Here is a 21,452-nt window from a genome sequence, read left to right as displayed (position 1 = left end):
AGAGGCTCAAACTAATGTGTTAAAAAAAAAAGATCCTATCGGACCAATGGTACTAAAGAGTGGGAGTTCTCGAGCTTCTTCTGATAACTTAATTCCCCTCTTGTGGAATGAAAATGATGGTTGAAACTCATAGTTAAGTCATGATTTTGGGGCTTAGACGGGGTGAAACACAGAGCAGGTCTATGCTTGTGATGGTCAATCGCAATGAAGAGAGTGGGTGTGGAGGGAATCGTCACAAATTCCTTTCAAAAAGATAATTCGAAAATATCAGAGCGGTACGAAAAAGGACGCTGCAGATGGAAATGATAAAGTAAGGCATCCCTTGGTTTATACCCAAAGGCTTGAGATACTGTGAGAAGTTGTCAAATGATGCATATTTTACCCTTTGTAACCTTAAACCCTTATCTGCTGACGGTTGCTCCCTCTGGACATGATCCAAACCGACCTACAATCTAAAACAGATACAGCTGATTCATATTTTTCTTTGCGTGAGCTGACGTGAATCAAACGACTGATCCACGGGGATTAAATAGATGCACAATCACAATACTGCTTCGAGTGATATGAAATGAAGTTCATTGAAAATGACAGTGGAAAAAATATGAAGGTTTTGATAATGAAGTCTGGTGCATTGCTCCCATCTTAATCTAGCCTATGATTTGATGTCCCAGACCAGTTATATGAGCAAGCAACAAAGGAGGGTAACCATTAGACAATATCAACACAATATCAAGAAACATCAAGATCTCCTCGTTTCTTGATGTGAATTTATTTTTAGGATGGACATAAAGTAATCACTTGAAGGGGAAGTAGCCGATAAATCTCTAATGCTGGGAAATCTATATCAGAAGCTGTGATAAAATGGCATTCAAACTCTCTCTCTCTCTCTCTGGCATGCTTACAGTGCAGACCCACGCTGCTACTGCCAAACAACTGGGAGTTTACTCTGTGAGAGGAGCCCGGAGGGGGAAGGGAGACTCAGATCTTGGCCTGAGCTTTGGTGAAATTACCTTGCCTCACAGAACAAGAGAGCAGGTGTTTGAGATTCCCTTGTGTTTGACCAGCATAATATAAACAGACTTTTTTTTTTTTTCTTTTCTTTTTTTTCTTTCTTTCTTTCTTTCTTTCTTTCGTTTTTTTTTTGTTCAGAAGGTGCTTTTGGGGTGTACTCCGAGCTGATTTATTTGACAATGTGCCTGAGTTTACAACAGAGCTCCTGTTAAAAAAAAAATTCTGCAGTGGAAGAGGTCACCTTTTAAGATGAATTCTTTATGAGGTGTAATTGTAACAAAGGCTATTAGCACTATCTCAAACCTTTAGACATGAAAAGGTATCACAGCACGATTAAGTAAGATGTTTGTCTCGCTGTTTTGTTCTAGACGAGATTTGTCGTTTGCGTAATTGCTTTTTGACTTGTTTGTTTTCCATTTATGCCATAGATTTCCTTAGGTAAACGTACAAGTGTCTTTGTAATCAGATTCAACTCATTGCAGTGCCTAAACAGAATAATTTGTATATCAAAATCTTCAGTCATTGTGTATTTCCTCCTCAAAGGACAATAAACTGAAAAGTGTGTACTTGTTTAAAAGCCCTTGTGAAATGACATGAAACACTTTGCCTCAAACCACTGCTTAGCGCTGATGGGCTTCCAGGTTTCTCTCTCTCTCTCTCTCTCTCTCTCACACACACACACACACACGCAGGGAGAGAGAGAGAGAGAGAGAATACAAGCCTAAATTTGTGCTATGGTGTAACCCCTGATTTGTCACTGGAACAAATAGTGTGAATGGTGATTACTATTTGGAAGTGTAAATATCCTCTCTTTTTCACACCTGATGCACCAAGGTGGACTCATCCGGCTGGGTTATTTGTTTTGGGCTAAGATAGGTAAACATTCATAACTTAATAATGAGACCTCATCAGTTTGTAACACAGATGCACTGAATGATTTTAGCTGTACAATGTGGCTTGACGTGTTGACATAAGCATGTGAGCTATGTATGCTCCATTTGAACAACACATTTATTTCGTCCTTTATTTGTCCTTCAGCTCGCATTTTTTTTTTTCGTATTTTACAAATGTCTTCATTGAAAACGCGTTACTTTTAACTGTGAGCCGTAAAGGTTTCAAGCACAAGCAGCCGAATCTAGAGCCGTTTGCCAGTTCTGTCGGTTTGTCGGATGCGCTATGGTGAGTTAGGGGATGAAATACAAGTATTCAGGATTCGCCTCACGTTGCAACCGGAGTATTTAATCGGTGAGTCACAATGCTCCTGGCGTGAAATTTTCTCAAAATTTGCAAGAATTTCCAATCCATAGTCAAATGAAAACATTGCAGATTAAACATATCAACATGTTACAGATTATACAGAACATAATTTAGCGAACATAGAGCGATAATTCAGTATGTAGGGTAGCCTAATGTATAGATACACCATCGGTGAACACACAAAAAATATTTACCCGCAGTCTGTTTATTAAGGTACATTTGAAATGTATTTTGCCGAACACCGAAGCTGTAGGTTATTAACATTCCGTGTTTAGAATCATGTTCTACAGGTCATCCAAAACTTAAAATTCGGTCGCTTGATTGCAGTGGGGTCAATATATCTCACCAAGGATCATATGAAAAAAACTTGCCAACCAACACTGCGACCTTTTGACGCACAAGTAGTTTTCCTGCGCCAGGGTGCTTGCTGGTGCATTTATGTCAACTTTATATTGAGGTTACCGTTTTAGAACAAAAGATAACAGGATGTCTTTCTCATCTGAATGAGAACGTAAGAAACCTCAGCTGAAAGGGAAGAGATAACCCTCTTTCCAATGTATTGTCTGTGTTCTCTCTTTGTTTATCTTATTCTGTATTACACACACCTTTACTTTTCAGTTACGAAGAAGATGAAAGGGCTTCGCTGGTAACGTTCTAGGTGTAACACATATTGTGTTATCATTGCTTGATTTTGATCTGTTCAATCGAGTGAGGGCTGTCAATTTTATAAAAGAATGTTTGTTGAATCTCCGAACATTATCGCAAAGCGCAACACGTTGAAGGAATAGACCACAAATCAGAGACTACCATTATCTATCGCATTCTTTCCCAAACCTTCAGGATACTCACACGTTGCAACTAAATGAAATGTCTTAAGTTCAAAAGCGCTTGCTGTGTCACTGTACTGGTAGACTTACCAGGGGTCACCCTTGTCTTCTCGTATCAGACAGTGCCGGGTATCCGTTTCTATATCCTCAAGTACGCATCCAGTTATCAAATCAGATTCCATGATCGCAATCCACATCCCGACATATATACCATAATATCACGTAGAGAATGAGTAAAATTGCGAAAATAAATAAAGCTACCAAGATAGCTTTGGTTACTGGAGATATTAAAGACTGCATGTCACCAACGAGCAATGAAGAATGGGCACCGCTTAGAACTCTCGTGGATGTAATAATGGATACGTTTAGCTACCAACAGCCACCAACCGTAATCCTTGGTATCTGCATTGGCGCGTGCCAAGTTGAAGACCTACGGTTAGCCGCATGGGTTCTTCGAAAACATGATCCACAGATAAATTGACGGAACTCTCGCGCATCCATTGGTGAAGCCATCACACACCAATTGCGCAAAGGACACGTTGCACAGCGGCTTTAGTGCCCACTTGCTTAGTGTCCTCTCGTGCCAAAGAGCTTAGGAGTCAGGTAGATCAGATACTAACACGAATCAAAAGGTCAGCTGAAAAAAGGGAAGATATTCTCTTTTTGTCGTGTCACATTCAGTACGTTGAAATCTAAATTTACTCCTACATTCATAAAGTGTGATATGGGTAGTACCTATCCGAAGTGATTGGTTACCTGTGAATGACTTTGAAGTGATTAAAACTAACGAAGGTAAGTTATGTGTCTTGGGAAGTTCAATAAATTCAGATACCAAAGTATATCATGACAGACAGATAAGCACACCTTTCAATGTCTTCACTGAATAGATGATATCACAAGATGAACGACTGATACTATAAGGATTTCTTACTAAGCTCACGCTAGAAAACTGCAGCGCGTGCGTGCGTGCGTGTATTTCACGATTCTCTACATGGTCACTAGATGGTGCACACTACCACTGTTCTGCTGTTAAAGGTGGAGGATATTGGGCAGATGGTGTAAATATTTTCTGAAATGGCAGAGGACCGACCGTAACGTGTTATGTCACATTCTGTTTCTCGTTGACTATCTTGCATTTGGTGTGTTGATGGCTAAGTAGCTAAGTGATACTGTTAGACTGCCATCTTATACTGCTACACATATTATGTATCACCGAATTTACTCTCTTGAATGAAATCTTAACCATAATATATTACCAGAAAAAATGTTAGTGTCTTTAATCTAACACGACACGCCCATGGGCGCGGTCAGGGTATACCTGTCCAATATTTCCTACTCTGTGAAATATTCACTGCTGAGTTATAGGAAAGCAGAGTACAACCGACCTGCAATTGGATCATTTGTGAATCCGTCAGCGTGCAGTAGGAGGGGAACTAAATGTCGGCATACTACCGCAAGTTGCTGTAGAGAAGGCTTTACAAACCTCAAACGTCCGCTGTCCCGTCAGGCTCAACTGGAAAGAATCTTAAGTGGTCCAAAAAGTTAAACTGAAGTGTTTATAAACTTTTGCTGTGAATCTTTTGCCCAACAAATATGGCATCATGCTTGTGGATTTTCTTTTTGGCATGTCTTGTCACAACGAAGGCGCAGGGTAGGTTGTTTTATCTATTCAACGTTCTAACTTGAGTTTGTCAGCGTACTTGCAACTGTTAATCGTATCGTCGTTGAGTATATTTTGCATTGTTTGTAGGGCTGTTAATGTAAATGTGCACTCCCATTTGGAACTCATGAGTTCCAACTGTTGTTTTGTCTTTTCATACCATGTCTTCATGTGTGGGGTGGTTTTCGGGAACATGTTATTTTCTCCATTGTATCTCCAGCGAATACGTTACGTCCTGAAATTATTTACTGACTTTTTATAGCTCACTTCGATTTGGTCTCTTTACCATTGTGCATAGAGTAAAACTCAAAGAGAAGGGGATCGGACAAGGGACAAATCACCCAATCAAACTCATTATTGCCATGCAAACCTTTTTTTTTTAAGGTTTTCTACAGTCGTAGAGACTTTTAGGCTACTGCATTGTTGCTAATCTCTGCAGCGTCGAGTTTCAAAGTTATGTAACTGTGTTTATTTATCATAGTTACTCGGATACCGATCAAAGTTTTGTAAGTGATTCCTCATATTAAACTTTAATTCTGGTGGTGCTGCTATGACTCATCCAGTGATGCATGTCGAAGGAATTAATGACTCACGTGATGGGGTGTGTCGCACAACTTTGCTCAATAACAGAGACGCATGGCCCCTTTTGAAGACTTTACACTTTTTTTGTCTGACACAGAAATTGTAGAGTAAATCAACCCTTGGTCAAGCGCATTTGCAATCTAATCTCAGTAACCCGATTTCAAAATATGGGAGACATTGCATTTAACCTATTTTCCCAGATAAACACATTAAGGGACAGAACCATGTAACCGAACTTCTTTCCAGGACCTGTAACAAACAAGTAAAAGAAAGAATGAGTGCCTCACACTGTAGATAAAGACATATTTGAAATGGATCACATTTTAAGTTAGTTAGTTAGGTAGTTACTAAGATGTTTTTAACAGTATGAAATAAAAACAGCTAGAGGAGGAGTTAGGCCTGTGAGGTTATCAGTGGTATTCTGGCCTCATCTCCGGGAATACACCTCCAGAAAACTGTGTTATCTTTAGACAAAAAGCAAGTGATGAAACAACCCAGCCATCTTAAGTAAAAGAAGACGCACCTTTCCAAACTTGTACGTCCTCCTCTTCTGTCAGCCTTTTACGTCATTTTCTATCAAGTCAGCACAGGAGATGTAATTGTGCAATGACCAGAAATACACATACGTATTGTTACCCAGGTTACAATTCAAGTTAATAGAACTTCTGAGATGTGTGGGACATGACTATTGGATGATAACTCTAAACTAGGTGTTAAAAGACAGTGGAGAAAACTATAGGCCACATCGCTTCTCAGTGAGTTGTTATATTTGTGCTCGACCGTTTTGCAGTGACTCTCGATTCAGCATGAGCTGATCTCAGGAAAAAACAAAAAACATGTCAGCAGTTTTTACCGATTGATTCACTGCTTTTGTATTTCTGTCTTTGCACTGGCATGGATAACATCTAATTGGAATAGTCTTACTGGGCCTTACTGACACTCCCGCTGTACAACGCTGTGAAATCTATAGCTGCAAAAATTCACCAATCGCAAAAGAATCCTGCCCTTCCTCTGAGAGCTGCTTGTCTTCGCACACAGTGTACTAAAATGGCTTTGCGTGACTGGTACACTACACACTTCCTGTGCTTATGTTCCTGGCGGTAAGATACCAGCCACAGGCACGCCGTTTTTCCACCTCAGATGTGTGTGCAGACATTTTGGTGTCACTGTACACAACAATCGACAGCAATAGACAGGTTAAGTGGATAAAAGTAGTATGACAAATAGCGCTACTGCTCGATGGGTAGATTTAGTCTTTCCCAGTTGATGTGAGTTTGGAAAAAAAAGTGCTGAAACAGCAAGAAGTACAAATCTGCACAGGATTTAAAAAAAAGAGAAAGGTTTCAAGTTAAAAAGAGCTGTGGCCAGAAGACATCAGCACTCGTGAGTCAGAACGAACTTTATAATCAAATGAATGTAGTTTGTTCTCTTAAAGGGCTCTGGTGTTCTCAGCCATTACATTTCTTAATGGCACCTAAACAAGAAGTTTTATTTCAACCAAAAAGGAGAAAAAAAAAAAACTCAGTTAAAGTCAAATTACACTTGTTCAAATCCAGATGTTTTTGAACAACAATAGTTTTCTGTCTTGTCTTTGGCCAAAAGTTGGAGTTTGCAAGTAGCGCAGTCCAGCTTTTTAGAGAGTTCCCTCTGGTAACAGTTATGACTCAGCCACCAATCATAGCACGCACAGGCAGACTACAATAACAAAACATCGCCTAGCAACCACTTACACAGAATATACTCACTGTCTCATGGTCTCATACAGTCTCGCACACCCCCACACACACAGGCACAGTTTGACACACTTAGCAACATGCTGTTTTGGTGAAGTAGGTCTTAGTCTAGTATGGGAGGCATGTGTGTAGGAGTGCTATTATAGAGGCAAACAGTAAATCTGACATTATTCTGAGCTACGGCAAAATTGGATTGTTGCGTCTATCCTGTTTTTGTAAAGCTTTCGTCCACCTCTGGATGAAATTATAAGTTGTTTTTTCGTTTCTTTGCTGAAGATTTTAATTCAGCTACTTTGCGTTGTAAAGTCTTCATGAGTTCATGAATTATTGTAATTGGTACAGTGACTCAGAGGCAATTCTCAAAATTGTAATGTAATTTCATTCGTAGAAAATGTGTCATGTGTTAAGTATATTGTACATCATTAATAGATTTAGCCAACATTAAAAAACAGTCACATGGACTGAAGAAGGCCCAATAGTACACACCATTACACTGGTGTAATAGTGTGATAGATAGATTCATCTGATGAATCTGAATTTTTTCCAGTTATAATTAGTAGTATTATTTTTCAAATACCTTAAAATGTCTAGAATAGACTTTCCTCTAGTATGTGAGCAAGTAGAAGTCATATTGGGCACTAAAATAAAGGCAAGATATAAATATCCAAAGTATTTACTGCACCATGGAGAAAGGGACATGCCTGTCCTGTGTCAATATTGACGCGGAGACTTATTCTGCTGCAGACGTATGTCTGTGCAGAATTCATCTGCGTTTTAAGTCAAAGAGGTTTTTTTTGTTAACAGTCTTGAGGATTGGTGGTTCAGTTAGCTTCTCTTTTTCCTCTTTCAGACTTGGACCTTGGCGCTGCATTGGATGACATCGATTGTAAGTGAATCAACTTTTCTTTTTGTTTACGCTTATGTGGTGAGATGTTCTAGAAGTTTTTCATGCAGGCTGAAAAAAAAAACACGCTGGCTGAAATAAACTGCGATAAGGTATTTAGGACCCTTATGTGGTGCAGAATATTTATGTTGTGCCCTCTTCACTGGGGGACAATGCATGAAGACAAGATAAATCTCTGGTCTTTATACTAATGGTTCTCTGTGTTCTATTTAGCAACAACAACAGCACCTCCAAAAGCATCAGAGGATTCAGGTAAAAACACAACAGTTCTGTCCAAATAATGGTATTGTTTTATAGTTTATGAAATCTTTATGTCTCTTTTAGAGGTTAGGGTGATTTAAATTTGGCAAATCTTTTATTTTTAGATTGGAGATTGTGACTCTTGCTTTGATCTCCAAATTAGAGATGTATTTGTTCCAACAGATTGTTTGAGCCCCACATAACCACATAACATTACCTCTGAAATAATTTAAGTGTGACATTATATGCAGTCAAAAAAAAAAAATCTAATATGCAGCTTTTAGAAGTTACAGTTTTTGCCTGGAACCCATATCTACTTGATCTTTGTGTCTGATATATCTGTTTCGTGGAAATCTTTCAGGTTGAATTGCTTTAATGTGAAACCTGCACAAAGAGTTTGAATTCAGTGTTTGGTCATTTTTGCTGTTACCATGCAATCAGCACTCTGATAACAGCCTGTTGGATTTAAGCAGTATTCAGCCATGTACAGCTCAGATGTCTGACTTATTAAGGCCAAGACAGGTGGACAATGTCCCAGCCTCATGGTTTTGCAGAGACCAACAGTAGTACCTAAAAAAGAGGATTATGGACAAAAATTATTTGGACAATTCCAAGGACTGAAATGGTGTCTCATCTTGTTGCTTTTCCTGTCAATGCAGGAAAGGTAGTGCCAGCGCCACCCAAGAAGAGCGGAGACGGTGAGCTTCCACGCTAAAATGCTAACTGAATGGCAGTTGCTTGCGTTGTAGACGATCATTTTAGCAGTAGCACTTTGACTACATCCATACCCATGATGACTAATCTGGCAATGTACATCTGTACCTGTGTTTGATTTTCTCAGGTGGTCTGGATTTATTTGATGCTCTTGATGACACAGGTAAAACCTCAAACGGTTTGAACTGTCACTACAAGTTTTACTCACTTGAGCTGTCCAATGACCGTTAGCTGTTTCCTCCGTCAGCTTTCTGGATGTATTATTCTTTTGCCTCCTTGTTTTTTTTTTTTTTGTTGGTTTGTTTTTATTGTTATTAAAGCAGTTTACACTGCAATTCAGAAGTATCGACTGATAAATCCAACTTCGGCCTTGTTCCAATTGCTGGTAGTAAACTAAAAAATTAGCATGACAGATTGGCCATGGCTTCATCCAACCTCTCCAGTGTAAAGGGCAGAGAGGGTATACCGCAGGAAATAGCTCCTGAAGGCTGTGAATTTAATAGTATTGTGAAGTGTTCCACAGCACAGAGGATTTCAGTTTCAACCGTTTGTTTTCTTGCCTAGAAGGTGACCCAGAGCCTAAGAAACCGGTGGAGCCACCAAAGGAGGGGGGCACAGGTAAAGAATTTTAAGATGGTCTTGCCTTTTCATTTCTTGGTACGCTTGTTTTAATCATTGTGTACGACAAGACGTATGGCAACATTACGTTGTAAGTTATCGTTATATATATATATATATATATGTATATATTTTTTTTTATCATTCAAATCTGTTTGACAGGAGGTGATTTGAATATTCTGGATGCTTTGGACACAGGTATTAACGTGTTATTACTATATAATCTTCTTATAGTATAGTATTAATAAAGTCTATATATTCATGCATGTCGTCATTTTTATCTTACTGTGTGTTTGTATGTGTGTCTCCAGTGAATTTCTAACGTAGTACTTAATTTTTTGATCCTATAGACTCAAAGAAACCAGCTGGAGGTAAGCATACCCATAAAGAGTACAACAGTATCTATTCATTCTTCATTTACCTGGCACTTTTAGGAGCAAGTCTACATCCATTGGCCATCAGTAGCTGATATAGTCATTAATGCCCTTTTGTCAGAGTGGAAATAATCTCACTAGAATAAGATTAGATAAGATTACAAAATAAACTGTAATGCTGAAAAGTTAATCACACCTGTATTACTGTTGCTCAAAATGATCTATCAGAGACAGATAGGTTTTTGATTTAATAAAATGACACACTACGAAATAGGTCACAGTATGATCTGATACAGTTACCATACCAGTGACATAACCTTTTGATGTTTGCTCAGTTACTGTAATAGGACAGTGTTTTAGATGGCTTTAGGGCATTGGCGACCTGTGTGGCTATTCAAACATAGAAAACTAGTCAGCTAGTTTGGCAAACAAGCACTTAAATTGGATGTCATTACCCTCCAAAGATAACAATGTCTTGCATTCATTATTTTGTGTTCTCAGATGGCTTTGATCTTAGTGACGCTTTAGGTCCAGGTAAAGATATCTTACTGAATGAGATTCTGTCGGTGTAAGGGTTAACTAGGGAGTGGTTCTCTCTCTCTCCCTGTGGCCCTCTCTCTGTCCCTCTGTCTCTCTCTCTCTCTCTCTCTTCTGTTAACACTGCTTCTTTTTCTCTATGTTGGTACCAAAGCTCAAGAGAATCAGATTTCTGCTTACTCAACAACATTTACCCTTTCAACTGAGTTGCAGATCTTCAGCAATTACACAGAGCTCATGTAAATGTGTAATAGTTGCATACTGCCTATTGTTTTTTTTTTTTTTTTTTAAGTCTGTTTGGGAGTTCCTATTACAGCAGCGCCTCGTTCCATGAACTGAAAAAGAAAAAAAAAATCTATTTGAGCCAGTGACTGAGATTAAGGTCAAGGTAGCTCTAGAGTCCAGAACAGGACCCTGAGTCTTGTTTAGGTCTGCAGTTTTACTATTGTTGCTGTATAACTGTGAAAACTATAAATCACTATTACACATTTACATTTGCTGCTATTTGTCTGGCCCGTTGACCTGTGATTTGATTTGATTTGAGATATGTATAGTTTTATGTATCCACCTGATTCTTTAAATCTGGATCTTTCCTCGCTGTCAATAAGCTTTTATACTGTGTTTAAGACTTACGACGCTTTGCACATATAGATGTCTGCAAAGTGAAAAGCGTATTATCGTTGGAAAAAGACAACTGTGTCGTGTTTTTGTTTGTTTTTTCTTTTTGTTTTTTTGTTTTTTTTTCTAAAAAGTTGCCTTCACATACAAATTCACTCACTTTTTCTGTCCCTGCAGACCCAGAGCCTAAAAAACCAGCTGTGAACCCTCCTAAAGACGGTGGAACAGGTGAGCGTGTGTGTGTGTGTGTGTGTGTTAGGCTCATGAACGAATGGCACATGCCCAGTAGTTCCAGAATGTTCTCCCGCCCTGACACATTTGTTTTATCGTGGAGGTGGAGGTTCCTTCGGAGATGATGACCTGGCTGATGTTGGAAACGACAGCGGCTACAAACCCGACGGAGGGCGAGGTAGACAAATTCTGATTTCATTCTCTTCTTTCTGCTGCCGCTTCTTTTAACATCCATCTTTCTTTCTTACTTCTTCTTTACTTTGCTTGCTGTGTGCAGCGGACTCTGAATTCGAGAAAATGAGAGCAAAACAAAACTATAAATAATGCCTTCCTGTTTAATACAAAGAATGAATCACTGTCAATTGGAATGACACATTAGTAATATGGTAACATGGCATTGGAGATTCAATAGTATGCTTATGAGATTAAAAGAAAAAAACAGATTGAAGACAGATCTGTAACTTCACTGCTGGGACTTTGTAGAATCATTTTTGTCTGCCTGACTACTTAGTATGGTAGTAATTACTTGTTCTTTACAATAAAAAGGGGGGAAAAAAAGAAAGAAAATAAAATAGAAAGCAATGGTAACCAATGTAATTGGTGCCACATGCGAAGCAGTCAAATCAAATTCAGTATGATGTTGAGGGGGGATGGGGCTGAACTGTAGTAACCCCTCATTAAACCTGAGGGGGCGGAGCCCAGCTCAGCTTTCAGACCGAAACCCATCTCCCTCCTCCCTGATGCCCCCAAACAAAAAGGGCAACTTGAAAGAAAAAAAAAAAAAAGAAAGTTTTATTTACTCTCTTTAGATTTGCCTTTTGCTACCAGTGCTTTTTGTTATCTGTATGATTTATACAATGTGCTATATGTGCATTGTCAGTTCATTAAAACAACAAGAGAGCGAACAAACAAACAAACAAACAAACAAACAAACAAACACAAAAAAAAGGGAAAGAATCTAAATGGATAAGTGTAGTCTGATCATTTGAACTCATTTTATTACACTCATGTTCAAGAGAAGGTCTTCTGTGTCTCTGTGTTTTTTTGGACTCATAGTTACATAACTTCCGTGTACCTGACTAAAATACAGAGAGCGTTTTCTGAAACGTTTTCAGTGTGCTAGTGTTCTGGAACAAAAGCAGCTGCTTGTATATGGGGACTTGCTGTGGCTTATTTTCCCCTTTGGCTGTTTTTTTATGTTTCCTCAGCGCGTGCTGCTGATCCCGGCCCCAGTGATCCCAATGGTATTTATCCGACGTTTTTTCTCTGTGCTTTACATGACTTGTTGTGCTAAGATGATGTGTGAAAATGAATAAAGTTTTAAAAATAAGCCCTCAAGTTTTTTCATTAAATCCACGTTTTCGGTAACATTGCTTTTAACGCTTTTAATAGTACTGAAAACATTTCATACTTTGACACAATGTCTAACGTGATATTTTTTTTTTTTTTTTTTTTTAGCGGGTGCTGGTGACCAACCCCAAGGTAAATGTTTGTTTTGTCATTTTCACGTCTGCAGAGTTGATGTGCATTAATTGTTTTCACAGTTCTTCCTCCCAGAGCTCGCTATTGTAACACACTGTTCTGAGACTTAAGGACATTGTAGCATTTGCAGCATTTTTACAACCCATATCCTCCATGTATTCACTATTGTCCTCTGTTCTGATGCGTCCTTGGGAACTGAGTTTATAAGAGAAGGGAAGAAAACGCCTTTTGAAACAGGGTTGGCCTTTGCCACAAGCTATAATATCCGCAGGATGTACTGTTTCCATGGAAATATATGCTTTTATCAAAGAGTTTGAAGAAGGAAGTTTCCTTACGTAGTAATGCTCCATCGAGTGTTGCAGCTACAACAATGCCAACAGCTTAAGTTAAAAAAAGACCCCAGACAAACAAAACCCGACATATTACTTCCTGTCTTGGCAATGAACAGGCCAGTTCCTCACTGGGAGTATCTAAAGCAAGACACTCCTTGTGGCTGTGTTAAAGGTAGTTGTTTTTTGTAAATACTGTTCTGAGCAGCAATGTGGCTTTAAGAGGAATCTGGCTACAGTTGTGGAGTTAGTGGTGATCCGATGACTAATGTTGTCTCACAGTGCTTGCATAAGAGCAAAGCAGTCCAACAGACAAAAACAATTATGACTTTTTATGATTTTTTTTGGGGGGGGGGGCATTCAAGGTTTTCTAACCCCATTTTACATGCCTTTTTCAAACAGTTTCTGGAGGAACAAAATCTCTGATGCTTGATTTGTAGTCGTTGAGGGAAAAAATACACGTTAAAATACACTCCATTTTGGAAAAAAACAAAAACACAACAACACAACAACAACAACAGCAAAAAACCAAACCAAACAGACGTCATAAATTCAGCATGTCTGAACCATTACGTGAATTGGCTGTAGCAACATTAGCCGTGCCCTAAAACCCTGCTTCGGTTGCCTGTCGTTGCAGATCTAGAGCAACAGTGGCTCCAGCTCCTGAAGCTTCTAGGCGATAACATACCAGAGAGCTTCCATATTTGGATTACCAACTTTAAGCAAACGATGTTGCCTGTTCTAGAGAGAGTGCTGGAACTTCTGGATGTGTTCCAGGAAGAGAAACAGGCTTAAGTGACCTCACTGAGTTCTCTTTGTCTGTCTCTGTATGTCCGTTTGAAGCCATTTTTCGTATTTGTTTACAGGGATAAAATATAGTTCTGTGGGCCGGGCTATGTCAATTTACATGTGTCTTTGTCTTGCTTGTATCCTTTTTTTTAGAACTGATGTACCTTTTTGGTTTCGATTTTTGGTGAGATAACATTCAGTGGGATGGTGGTGAAAGTGGCCCTATTGCATTGTTACCTATAATGGATAAGATAAGCTTTTGGGATAGGGCTAACTGTTTCCATAACTGTATCATAGTTTTTATTCATGAGGTAATGAAGGTGTACCTGGCTTTCCTCTTGTTCTTCTCTAGTGTTTCCTGTTTCTGATTCTCAGTTTTAAACAGTGAAGTTATAGGCATTTTAAAAAGTGCCTTAAAAGTGACTCCAAGTCAAACTAAAACAGTAGTGCTAATGTGTCTCACTGGCTCTGCTAAGTACTGCTGCGAAGCCTGTTTCTCTCTCTCCCCCTCTCCCTCTCCCTCTCCCTTTATCTGTGTTTTGTTCAAGTTTTTGCCTTGAGGCTTGTGGAGACGTTCCGTTTCTACACATTTTGTGGCTTGTATTTTTTTTTGCTGCTAAGCGTGTCTGTTTTCTCATGGCAATGCAGAAAACTGTTTCTCGACATTTTCTCTCAGGTATGGCTATTTGTGGCTTTACCCTGTCCCCATTAGGATGGATTCTATTATGGTCAGTCACAAATCAAATTGTGCAGAGAGCCACAAAACTACCTCAAGAACATTACTGAGGATAAAATAGTTTGAATGAGTTTGAAATAAAATGATGCCTTGTCCATTACTGACTTTTTTTTTTTTCTTGCTTTCTTTTTTTTTTTTTTTGGTCAAAATATAAGCATGATGGTCTTTTCAGTCAGGATTGAAAATATGAAGTTCTCTCTGTAGTTTAAAAAGCCATTGGTCACCACAGATAAGCTGGCGCTGTTTTAGCCCATAACACATCTTACCACGACAAGCTAGCGTTGGACTGTTACTATAGTTCTGAGGCCTTGAGAGAGCCATAGTCAGCACACATTCCTCACATTTCAAACATTCAGTGCTGGGTAATGAGAGATCAAACATGTTTTCTCCTGAGAGAGGAGAAGAACTCTACCTAGCCTGTGCTTTTCTCTCCCTCTCTCTCTCTGTGTGATGGCCCTGCTGTTTCCTACACATTTTCAGCAGCTGGACTTTTGCCTTTTTTTTTTTGCCTTGAAATCTTTTGAGAGACCATTTTCTCCCTAAATGATTTCCCTGCTGGGTTTATTTTTCTCTCTTCTTTTTTTTTTTTTTTTTTTTTTTAATTCTATGGTATTACCAAGGTCTGCGCTTTTCAGCCTCATGTTTCCAACTGTTGAGTCTGTGCCAAGTCTTCTTTTTCTTTATTCTTTTACAAACCTTTTTTGTTAAATGTCTTCATCTGGTTGCGAAAGTAGATTGTGAAAGTATTAAGTACGGAGCTTTTGGGGGTTTTTTTTGTTTTGGCTACCTTATTGAGTGTTTTGTTCAGACTGGCAGGGTTCTCTTGAACATTAAAATGGCTGCCTGTTCTAGTTGTATGTGTGTGCCCTAAATAAATGCCCTTGTTGAAAGGCGAGATTCTGTTGTGTCTGATTTGTGCCCTCTTTGTCACACAAAACTGGCATAGCTGGTGCTATGTAACTGTTCTGTCTCACTTTTTTTGGGCACTCAGTATCCGGACTGGCAGTTTAAGAATGTGGTGGGTGCGTGCGAATGAAAGGTACTGGCTCTGTCTTCTGGATATTCCCTCCAGCGTTAACTCACTGGCGACCGTTCTAGTATCTTCTCACAACGCTTCCTTTTGTCCGCGCGACGCCGCGTCGCTTTTAACCGTAAAGCACATTTTACGCGCTTTTAACCGAACTTGGTAGTCGGTGTTGTAAATCCCGTTTATCCAGCTTCATACCCAGCGAAGCTTTCATAATATGCTTAATTCACATTAACGTCCCAGCTACATGCGCTCAGTGAGATCTGCTCTGAGGGATGTGGAATTATAGCATTTGTTAGGCTATTTTAGTCGTCCTTGTGACTGTACTCTTAAATATTTATTGTGCAAAGACTGTTTTTTTTGTTGTTGTTGTTTTGTTTAATGTAATTATCTTTCCACCAATATTATAGCGTGTTTTTTGCAAATGTTCCACTACATCAATGAAGTCTGTTTTTCATAAGGGGAACACGTGCTGTTTGGTAAAAATAGCAGGAGAAATAGCTCTTCACTGTCCCCTAGTGGCAGATACAAAAAAAACCCCCATCAAATGAAATCCTGTTTAAGAATTTCTTATTTTCAGAATTATATAGGAATGAAGATGTTGTGTTTTCATTCAGGATTCACAATTCTTGTCAACTCTTATCAACTGTTGTTTAATGATTGGTTTTCTTTGTTGAGTATGAAGTTAATGCTGCCAATAATCTCTTTGACAAAGCCAATAATTCTGACACTGAAATTATTCCAATGAGATGTAAATGTTTTAACCTCTCTGTCGTGTAGCGGCCGGATCAGGTCAGCTCGCCGGCATCGTGAGTGCAATCGGAGTGGCTCTTGTCGGCGCGGCATCCAGTTACTTCGCCTACCAGAAAAAGAAGTTATGCTTCAAGATTCAAGGGGGTGAGTTCTCTCTATTTTACCTCAGTTGAACCGCAGTTTAACAGCGTACACTGAATCTTCCTATCAGTATTTTGTTTATGGGCGGAGTGAAACACCAGTTTTGTGCCTGAAATGCTCACTGCTTAAAAGAGTGCAGCGTGCATGGACTGCATGCCGAGGGCTTTGCGTGTCACAGCTGTCGACAGCAGACTGACCTAAGCCGTAATACTATATCCCATATATCAGACGTCTGTTGCCATAATGGGTGAGATGCCAAAAAGGTAGTAGCACACCCTGATACGGAGGCCGATCTGATATTCTTTACTGTGTGAAAGTGAAGAAATTGTGTAGTTTACGTTAAGAGAAGAACTTAAGCTGTATCAGAACTGCCTGTTAAACTAATTCATGTAATTATTCTTGTTTCTGTCGTGCATTTGGAAACAGCCTGCTGGCACAATATGGGTAGTAAGTTGTAAAAGTCTACCGGCAGTTACTGGCAGGGTGCTGAGTGCTGACTAAGATGCCCGCGTAAGTGCCTACGTAACCTCATAAAGCAGAGTGAGAGACAGGTGGCTCTGTGGCGCAATGGATAGCGCATTGGACTTCTAAGGAATGCTTAGTGGAGTGATTCAAAGGTTGTGGGTTCGAGTCCCACCAGAGTCGAGGATTTTCTTTGAATGTAGCATATGAAAGGGGCTCTAAATGTTGGGATTTACATCGGTATTGGTGTTTACAAAATGAATTGTCACTGACAAACAGAGTAGTTCTATTTACTGTTCCGTGTAATAGTGCCCACTTGCAGTAATGGCTATGTATAGAGAAGCGTACTTCTGACATCAGTGAATGTCATGTAATAGTATCATAGCCTACAAACTGCATGACTCTGAGCCTCTGAGACATACTATTAAAGTAAGTGGTAGTTTAGTCACAAATAGTAGCTGTAAACTCTAGTGTTTGAAAATACACATTCACTATCCTGTCAAATTTGTTGTGCCATTACTATCCTGTCAAAATTGTTGTTTGTGCCATTACAGACTTTGGATCCCATCAAATTCACATGAAAAAGTACTGCTGGTAGTTTTGGAATTGTAGTTTTGAAATTGTTTCTTTTAGCAGAGTGGAATATTCGATAACCATATGTCTTGTTCTTACAGGAGCTGATCCAGAGAGTGGGAAAGATCAGCAAGGCACTCATTCTGAGCCTCAGGGTTAGTAGATTCTCATAGCCATCCACTGTGTTATATAGTAAACTCTCATAGCCATCCACTGTGTTATATAGTAAACTCCCATAGCCATCCACTGTGTTATATAGTAAACTCTCATAGCCATCCACTGTGTTATATAGTAAACTCTCATAGCCATCCACTGTGTTATTTAGTAAAGTCTCATAGCCATCCACTGTGTTATATAGTAAACTCCCATAGCCATCCCCTGTGTATTATAGTAAACTCTCATAGCCATCCACCGTGTGTTATAGTAAAGTCTCATAGCCATCCACTGTGTATTATAGTAAAGTCTCATGGCCATCCCCTGTGCATTATAGTAAACTCTCATATCCACCGTGTGTTATAGTAAAGTCTCATAGCCATCCACTGTGTGTTATAGTAATCTCTCATAGCCATCCACTGTGTTATATAGTAAAGTCTCATAGCCATCCACTGTGTATTATAGTAAACTCCCATAGCCATCCACTGTGTATTATAGTAATCTCTCATAGCCATCCACTGTGTATTATAGTAAAGTCTCATAGCCGTCCACTGTGTTATATAGTAAACTCCCATATCCATCCCCTGTGTATTATAGTAAACTCTCATAGCCATCCACCGTGTGTTATAGTAAAGTCTCATAGCCATCCACTGTGTATTATAGTAAAGTCTCATAGCCGTCCACTGTGTATTATAGTAAACCGTCATAGCCATCCACTGTGTATTATAGTAGCCTTGTTAGCACATTTTGAGAATGGAAGACAAATGTTATGTTTGGAGTTTAACACACACCTACATACATGCACATGCACATGCACACGCACACACACACACACTATACCTCTTTTTCACCCAGTTTCTGTCTATCTATCTATCTATCTATCTATCTATCTATCTATCTATCTATCTATCTATCTATCTATCTATCTATCTATCTATCTATCTATCTCACTGTCCCTGTTTACACCTTGCATTAAGATCCGATTTTGGTGATCCGATCACAAGTGGATAGTTCAAAGTACATCCGTTTACACCTGGCTTTAGAATCTGTGTCTCGAGTGAGCACTTAAGATCAGATCTCACTTCCCTGCTCTATAAGCACGTAAATCATTTCTAACAACACCTTACCCCTTTCATTGAATTTCAGTTTTGCTTTTTTGATTGTAGATAGTGCTTATGACATTTAAGATGTCGGACATATTTGGTGATCACTGATCGCTGTCTTGGGACATTAAGGAACCTTAAGCTGTTTTCTTATAATGGGCGTCAATGGAGATGAAAACGCTTAACGTGAGATAACGACCATACTCCTAGGATTTCGGTTTTGATTTTGACAGGAGGAGGCGTTTCTGACAAGAGATGTCGGGGAGAAATTTGGTGATCATTGATCGCAGTTTTGGAACATTAAACCAGGTTAAGCTTTTTCACGTTAAACGTTGTTGTTCTAAATCGGCAGGAGGCATCAGTGCACTTCCCGTGCCTGGTCTGTCGGGAATTAAAAGAAAAAGAAGAAGAAATCAAAACAAAATATCCATTTTGCCTGTTGTTGTTGTTTATGCCTGTTGTCGCAATTTAATATGACGCCATTGCCGAGTGAATGTGTACGTACGCGAATGAGTTTGTACTTCTGTGTAAGCAGAGGACGTCAGTTGAGTAGGCGGTCGATCAATGTGGTCGAGTTCGCATTCGTGTTTACACTGCTATAAGGATGTTGTCAGATGCGGTCCAGACCACCTCTGAATGTGGTCTGAGTGATCGGATCTCGATGCGACCTCAGTGCGCATTGGATGCGTTTACCCCTGTGCTTTTGAGCTGTCCACTTGTGATCGGATCGGCAAAATCGGATCTTAATGCAAGGTGTAAACAGGGCCACTCTCTCCAACTTACACAACACATGCACACGCAAACATATCCTGTAGATCTCGAGAGACTGATTTTTCCGTATCTCCCTGTTTTCACAGTTCTCAGCAATCTGCTCAAGTCATCCTAACTGACCTCAGACTCACCCAGAGAAGCTGCACCTTCGACACACGCAAGTATGGACAGCTGTAACCCTATGGGGACAGAACTGTTGGTGTCATCATCTAAGATATTTTTTCCCCCTTTGTGTTTCAAACGTATAGAGTCGATTCATTTTCATCTTAGTCATGTAAAATATTGTCTTTTCTTTGGTGTTTATGAACGTGTGAATCAGAAAGGTAGTTGTCTAGTGTGGTTGTGTGACATTTTATTTTTGATACTCTAACATACTTTTTTTTTTTTTCCGTTTAAATCAAAGCACAGTGCTTTCGTGTCTGCATCATCAGGTTATTGCCATTCATAATGTCCTGTTAGTATTGTAACTACATCATGCATACTTCTGATGAGGCCCTATAAGCAGATATAGGTTCAGTCTATGCAAGGGAATCAGCAGCGTGATATTGTACTTTATGTGAGTTGGACAAAGCCATTTGCCTTAAACGTTCTTTACCAATGCTTTTGCACATCAGTGCACATTTATCTGCACTTCTTGGATTTATCTCCCCCTTTTGTATTATTTTGTGTATCTATGGTCTAAAAACATGAACAATGAAAACCATTGAACAGACATTATTGTGCTCAACAGAACTCTTAAAAAAAATCAGTAGAAATACTCTGGTGTTCCTCCCCTGAACCAATGATTGTAGAGATCCATATTTTCACAAGTGATTATTTTAGATGTAAATATTCTAAATTTTTACATGCTGCATATGGTAAAGTAAACCTTTTTGTGCCTGGTTTGGTTGTTAGATGATAGTAAATATACAGTTCCTATGAATATTACATGCTTGTGTTCTACATTGTGATAGAAGAGTACAGTCATGTGCCGTGGGGTACACTGAAGGGATTCCTCACTGCCCTGTTCTGTACGAACTGATGAAGAATGTGTGTAACAGCTTCATTATCAATGCTGACCATGATTGGGAAATATTAATGCTGACTATGTTTGGGAAATATTAACACAGAGGTTTTTTTGTTTTTTGTTTTTTTTTTGAGACATGCAGCTTCCTCTGATGTGTATGCACTTGTTTGTGGTTTACATATAATGTAAATGATTTTCTGATGTCTAAACAGCAAGCCAGGATACTTGCACCCTTTTGTTCAGCCAAAAAAAAAAAAAAAAAAGTAACGATTGTCATCAAAATGCCTTATTACCATCTGAGTTCTGTGACTATAGAGCTCTGTTCACAAAATAAAGTCATAGAACATTATGGGTGCCTGAACCATAATGTTTTCAATAAAAGTCGGTATTTATTTGTGTTGTTTATTTAAATTAATCAGTTAATCAATTAAATCAAGTTGAATTTCCATGCAAGAGGTACCACGTATATATCATGCATAACGATACCAATCATGAGAACCAGGATCAAGTGATATTACTCGGTTGTTTGTGCAGAGTTGGTTTTACTGTGCGATCAGCCCGTGAGCTCTAGTAGTTCAATGACCAGTGACACATGACTGCAAATCAAACAGTTTTGTATTTTCCGTTCCAAGCGCGCGCAGTGCACTATCCTATCGAAAACTGAATGGACGTCATCCCCAGTTACAACTCAGGCACGTTCACTTTGACTGACAGCATATAGACCCTACTGCTACTCTGGCCGTGATTTGTTCGCTGCACCACGCTCGCACATTTCAAGAAGAAGCTGGCGGGCACGCGACCTGTTCCGGCGTCCGAACCGC

General features: G+C 39.3%; 1 protein-coding gene and 1 non-coding gene across 3 annotated transcripts; both read left to right on the top strand.

The window, feature by feature from the left end:
- The first annotated feature begins 4,528 nt into the window (after window positions 1-4,528).
- cd99 (CD99 molecule) lies at window positions 4,529-20,743 on the top strand. 2 transcript variants are annotated; one of them, XM_030780576.1, is made up of 16 exons: window positions 4,529-4,746; window positions 7,921-7,956; window positions 8,188-8,226; window positions 8,874-8,912; window positions 9,056-9,091; window positions 9,493-9,546; window positions 9,709-9,744; window positions 9,897-9,917; window positions 10,422-10,454; window positions 11,253-11,303; window positions 11,410-11,484; window positions 12,515-12,550; window positions 12,765-12,788; window positions 16,450-16,566; window positions 17,700-17,753; window positions 19,712-20,743. In XM_030780576.1, exons 1-16 carry the CDS (start codon window positions 4,689-4,691, stop codon window positions 19,738-19,740), a joined length of 738 nt encoding a protein of 245 aa, XP_030636436.1. In that variant the 5' UTR covers window positions 4,529-4,688; the 3' UTR covers window positions 19,741-20,743. The 2 variants fall into 2 exon arrangements, with proteins under 2 accessions (XP_030636436.1, XP_030636438.1); XM_030780578.1 differs by lacking the exon at window positions 10,422-10,454.
- Window positions 17,117-17,208, top strand: trnar-ucu (transfer RNA arginine (anticodon UCU)). The gene is given in 2 exon segments: window positions 17,117-17,153; window positions 17,173-17,208. It is a non-coding gene; the product is annotated as a tRNA-Arg (tRNA).
- Window positions 20,744-21,452: the final 709 nt, after the last annotated feature.

Source organism: Chanos chanos, chromosome 7 (assembly GCF_902362185.1).
Source record: "Chanos chanos chromosome 7, fChaCha1.1, whole genome shotgun sequence".
NCBI lineage: Eukaryota > Metazoa > Chordata > Actinopteri > Gonorynchiformes > Chanidae > Chanos > Chanos chanos.
Note: the sequence above shows the minus strand (reverse complement) of the source record. Positions and strands in the feature narration are given on the sequence as shown.